This window comes from Lonchura striata, chromosome 15 (genome assembly GCF_046129695.1).
Source record: "Lonchura striata isolate bLonStr1 chromosome 15, bLonStr1.mat, whole genome shotgun sequence".
NCBI classification, from domain to species: domain Eukaryota; kingdom Metazoa; phylum Chordata; class Aves; order Passeriformes; family Estrildidae; genus Lonchura; species Lonchura striata.
In genome coordinates, this window is record NC_134617.1 from 17,880,075 (window position 1) to 17,886,074 (window position 6,000).

Genomic DNA, 6,000 nt, shown 5'->3' on the forward strand with positions numbered 1-6,000 from the left:
TAACTCTAGCAAAATTAAACAACTGTACTGGACTCCTCTTGCTAGTTTATGTTTGGGTGGTCTTTGATCAAAACATGGTTACTCACATTTAAGAGAGATTACCAACTGAAAATGGTGCTGCATGCTGCTGCTGTCAGTGTCAGAGCCTATAGCTCTAACCAAACAAGAGTCAGGTATTGAGAAATATTCAAGTTATATTTCACTTTCACTGCGGGAGGTAGGTATGAGTACCTACTTAGAGAACAAAAAAAGAACTCAGGGGTACAGAAAGCAGTCAAAACTAGTGTCCAAGATTAAAAAAAAACGTTTTCCAATCACTGTCTGAGTAGGAGTTGCCTTAGGGCAGTTTTCCTTATCTGCTGTTAATAGCCCCATCAATGCCTGGCCACATGACTCAGAGATAACACTGTCCAGGAGGAGGTGATTAAGGACACACCTTGTGACTCATAATAACCCATTGTGAGATGCTCTGCCCAAGGGGAGGAGCTAGGCATTCCCACCTGGATAAAACTGGAGATTTCTAGACAGAGGGGAGCCTTTTCACAGGTTCTCCGAGAAGACACAACAACTACATCTGCCATCCCAAGAGGACTGCAGCTACTCCAATTCGGACTGCTACCAGCACGCTGGCCGGGTTGTATTCTGACTTTGTCAGTAGCTTTTCTCTTTGTATTATTGCATGTATTTTTGTCCTTTTCCCCTTTTCCCAATAAATTGTATTTCTGACTTGGAGTCTCTCACTGGTTTTGCTTTCAAACCAGAACAACTAGAAAATCCCCCTGCTTTAGCAATGTGCTAATTCAAACGTTTCCATGGCAAATACAGAAATGGCTGATTCTAGCCACAGATTTGGTCATGATTGGATGCAGTCTGTTAAAACATAGAAAAATGTCTACTTCTGCATCTAGTTGAAATCAGAGATGCATTTATGTGTGCATTATCTGCTGTGCTGGCCCTCTGCTTTTTAGTACTGTGGTTTTGATTGGGTTTTTTCCCCTCATTTATTGATTTATTGCTTATGTTTGCAGGAGAATATACAAGCACCTAGATAGTCTCAAGTCCATCTCAACCATCTTTCTAAGCACTAACTACCAATGTACTAAAGAGAGGACCAAACAGTCAGCTTTACTGGCATTTGGTTCATAATGAGCTTTGAATGTTACTTCCTGATGCCAATATGTCAAGTCTTTCTATCTTTAGGGTTTTTAAAGTGACAGTAATCCCAGAACCAGAGGGTAGATAAGGTTGGATGGGACCTCCAGTTCGCTCTATAAGGCAGGGTTGACTACAGCTCAGGACTGTATTCACCTAGTTTTGAGTACCTTCAAGCTTGGAGACTCCACAGTCCCTCTGTGGGGTCTCTTCCAGTGTTCAGTCACCCTCACAGTAATTTTTTTTCCTTATGCTTAAGCAGAATTTCTCTTCTTTCTGTTTATCTGTGTTGCCCCTTCCCCAGCCCCTGGGCAGCAGGGAGAAGAGCCTGGCTCCATCACCTCTACTTCCCCCTCTCTCAGGTATTCATAGACCCTGATTAAGACTTCCCCAAGTCTCTTCTGCTGCAGGCTGGACAATCCCAGCTCTCTCAATCTCTCCCCTCTATGTCAAATGCTCCAATTGCATCATATTCGTCATGGTCTCTCAGTAGACTCAGCTTAGTAGGTTCTCATCTCTTCCATCATGGGGAATCCAGCACCAGACACAGCACTGTAAATGTCTCATCAGTGGAGTACTATCACCTCTCTGAGTCTACTGGAGAAGCTCTGCCAAGCACAGCCCAGACCACTAGCCATCTTTACTGCTGGCTCACTGTCAGCTTATCCCCAGGACCTCAGCCAGGCTCCACCAGCATCCCAAGAATGCTGATCTGACACACCAGTGAAGTGAACATGTTAGAAAGAGGTTATTATTTTTTAGTAGGTCAACTGAGAATTCTGGAAAATGCAGACAAGAATCCCAACAGGAAACAATTCCTAATTAAATCTACAAATAATTGCAGGAACTGTTCTGAGCCACTCCCAAAGCAAGCAGCACAATCTCACAGACTGTCTGAGAACACTTCAGTGAACAGGGAAAGCTTCCGCAGCTTTACTTCTTGCAAGGCTAAGAAGCAAAAATCTTTATCCTGCAGGACAGGGCATGTGGGTCCCAACCTACCAACACAAAATGCCTAATTACATTGGATTAAGTTTTACCTTTGAGCCAAGCAAATTATGTCTTCCTGTACAAATGCACAATGCTGTCCTCTCCCAGAGACAAGGTCTCATGCTTGATGGACCACTGCTCTCCACTTGACAATTTCTGTGTCAATCCTGCCTTTATTGATTCAGGCTCCCAATTTTCATTAGAACAAGCAATTTAATCTTGTATTCTTGAACAGTGCTAATATGTCCTTTACAGCCTTTCTGTTCACAGCTGGAATAACCAAACCAGCCCCCAGTCCCACTGCAAACACCCCAGTCCCAGCCACAAGCAGGACATGAGGGGGGGCAGCACAGGCAGAGCTGTGTCATGTGCTGAACCTGGAAGGGTTCAGCATGAGCCATTTGCACCCACTCTGCCATGACCCACCATGGGCTTCCTGGTATTAACTGATCTCTGGAACTGCCTCACTTTACACATGACCTGTTTATTTTCTTGAAACAGTGACTGTTTTTTGCTTTTACTTTACCACACCAGAGAATCAGAGCTTCAGACACTGGTGTGAACTGCTCTACTTGGAGAAGCACATAGTTGCTAGCATGAGAGAGCATTTGTAGAAGTGTGAATCTAGCCCTGTTACAGCTATTTCTCCAGGCCCTCGTTTTATCAGCAGTATTTAACTACTACATAAAGTCCTGAAATATTCAGATAAACACATAAATATAATAATTAATAAATAATAATGTGATAATCTAATAATAAAATAAACACTTTACTTGATCAAAGATAAACTTAGCAATAGCCAATGGAACAGTGGCACCCAGGCACCACTAGCCAGTTGCCCTCTGGCAGAGAAGCCCCCATATCAAGCTGCACCAATAGCCATACAGCAAACAGTGGGACAAATGATCCTTTCTCTCTGCTCAACACTTCAGCAAGCACAGCCAGAGTGCTGGGGCCAGTTTTGGACTCCCCAGACCAAGACAAACTTGAATATGGTAGAGCATGGTCTGGTAGAGGCCACCAGGATGGCTGAGGGCAGGAGGAGACGCCAAGGGAACATGTGGGCAGCACCAAGGAGTCAAGTCCATCATGTAGGGGTGATTGACTTTAAATTGACAAAGAACAATTTCAGATTGTATTCAAGCCCAGCATTAGTGTTTCACTGCTCACAAGGTGAAGTGCTAACAGTCAGTGTAAAACACACCAGCAAAACACACAGATAACACATCAAAGCCAAGGGGGCATAATTCTAGGACCAGAGGCTTTGATAAATATAGCTGAACAACCACTGCCTGCAGGCATCAGCAAGAGTGAATCCCATTGTAAAGGTTAAAATGTGTGACCATATCCTGGATTTTTACTGCAGGTGACCTCCAACAAAAAGCAATGGCTTGCATCCACTAGAGTGTAGAGCCAATCACAAGATAACAAAGTCACAGAGAATGGATATGTTCATCCACAAATTATCTACATTTAGTGAAAATCAGGTCCCAGGTTCCTGGCAAGTGGACAAGACACCCCTTGGTGCCACAACAACCACCATGCCCAGCACATCCTGTTCAGTTCTTGTGTACTGCAGTACCTAAGCACAAGTTTCCAGGTGTAACTCAGTGCTTAGACAGTTACACAGCTATTCTTACATTTTAAGTAATATCATACATGTCCAAAACAACTGCACAATTATGGAGGCATTACAGTAACACAGAAGGGTGAATTGTAAACTATGTACACACACTCCAACTTAAAATGTTACTCTACAGGTATCAGGAATACAGACTTTTGCTCACAAACTTGCCACAAATCAATCTCATAGCCCGTGTCCACTTCTCTTTTGCATCATTAATTGGTATTTGATATTTCCTAAAACAGTTCCCAACTTAAATTTCAAGAAAATCCATACCAACTTGCAGCTCAAAAGCATATATATGAACTGAGCAACAGATTCAGTGGAAATAGACACCTCCCTAGAAATACCAAGTGACTCTAAAATGCAGAGGTTTGGGCAGGGGATATTTCTAAATAACGCAAATATTGCTGAAGGTATAGAGTTTTTCCTTTTGTTTTCTAAAACATACTCATTCTGTAAGGTATGGATGTGCCCCTGACAGTACTTTCAACTTTCTGCTCAGCAACACCCTGGAATCTTCAAATTAACCCTGAAGAAAATAAAACAAAGCTCGAGGAAATACTATACAAACCAGAGCTCCTGAAAAATCAGCATTTATAGGAAATACTTATGGATTTAAGGATTAAAATCCCTGGAACTGCTGTTTATTTTCTCATTTTTATGAGCTCCTGCTTCTCTCTTTTACAAAAACATCCTGATTTTTCCCCTCTTGCTAATCTTTTTAAAACATACATCATTAGTAGTGCACACTTGGTGTTGGATTACTGAATATGCAACATGAACTCTAACAATACTTCCTGAGAGAGAAACCCGAATGTATTGGGAAGAATTTGCTGTATATCTACATTTTATTCCCTTTTCAAAGGGTTTAGCAGCTTGGGATTTGGAAATAAACAGGTCTCTTCGGCAAATGCTCTCCATATGATGCCACTGAGTTTCTCCTCCTCATATATGCCTGCATTAAGGATTACAGTATTTCAGATTCTCTTCAACCCCCAAGCCCCTCCACAGCAATTTTCTCATGCCCACGTTTTCTCCACCACCTAGCATCCTCACTCTCCTCTGCAAATTATCCCTCACAAAAACATTGCCAGGTTACTTGCAAGTGGCACATGTTCATTTTCTCCTCCCTTCCCCATGCAAATGTCTCCCACAGCAAATAAACCAAAGGGACAGGAAAAGCATAATAGGAGGTCTTACCTTTTGATGGTCTTCTTTGTTTCGTTTGTAGAGAAGAGAATGTACCCATGACAGCACCCATTACAAAAGCTACTCGTGAGTTTTTGGGGAGGATTTCTTTTGGCTAGGATTTTTTTTTATTCCTCTTACCCCACCCCTCCACTGACAATGAACAAAATCTATGAGAAATGCCCCCAAGAACAAAACAAATCAGAGAAAGACCAGACAAGAAAGAAAATAAGGAAGGAGGAGGGAAAAAGCAAAGCACTGCAGCTCAGCATTCAGCAAGCATTAAGCTTTGAGGGTTTTTTTTAAGTCAACACACATGCACTGACTCACAGCCAGCTGCACTGTTATTATTCAAAGCAGCTCCCCATCAAGATTTAAATGCTAGGTAGATTCCCTTAGACCAGAGCTGGCAGCAGATGCATCAAAATATTTACTGGAGCACAGCCACGTAAACACACAGCCTAATTCTTCCTCCTGTTCCCTTATGGCTCCAACCAGCAGCCTGTAGGTCTAGCAAGGGAGCATCAGTGCAGCTCTTCCAGTGAATACTAGAGTCCTGTAGACACACTGAGGGTCTCAGGGGAAGCCAGGGCTTTGGGCTGGATACCAACTCGGAATGAATGGAAATTTTCTGAGTGGGAAGAAATAGTGAGCAAGGCATCAAAGACCCAGCTGCACAGGCTTTGTGCTCCTGCTAATTAAAAGTCTGACAGAAAGGTAGAAATCAGCAATCTCCAACAGTCTTCTCTAGCAGAAAAGTCAGAGAAAAATTACTAAGTGCAAAGGGGGGAAGCAGAAAATTTCACCACAATCGTTTTTCTTCATATCTTTTCTCACACAGCAGAAAGACATGCAAGAAAACTAACTTATTTTTCTGCAAAGTATGTATGTGCACATCCTTTTCAAGGACATTAAAACAAAAAGCTGTTGAAACAAAACTCTACAAACATCGAGTGATAGGTGGAGGTAGAGCAATTCCCAACATTTTTTTCAGTTCTGTCATATTTCAAAAAATCAGCTAGATATCTGGTCATGTTTTCTCA

General features: G+C 42.3%; 1 protein-coding gene across 4 annotated transcripts in view; it reads right to left on the reverse strand.

Moving 5' to 3' along the window:
• Nucleotides 1–5,554, reverse strand: part of LOC110475701 (A-type potassium channel modulatory protein KCNIP1) — a 242,019-nt gene extending 236,465 nt beyond the window's left edge. Inside the window, exon 1 of one of the 4 annotated variants that reach the window (XM_077786726.1) lies at nucleotides 5,288–5,554. Coding sequence is in view for 1 of the 4 variants with exons in the window: in XM_021540037.3 (XP_021395712.1) it covers nucleotides 4,970–5,030 (61 nt within the window). In the remaining 3 variants the exon portion in view is untranslated. Of the gene's footprint in view, nucleotides 1–4,969; nucleotides 5,263–5,287 lie in introns of those variants that run through there. The other 3 variants (XM_021540037.3, XM_021540039.2, XM_021540043.2) reach the window with 3 other exon arrangements.
• Between the last annotated feature and the right edge of the window lie 446 nt (nucleotides 5,555–6,000).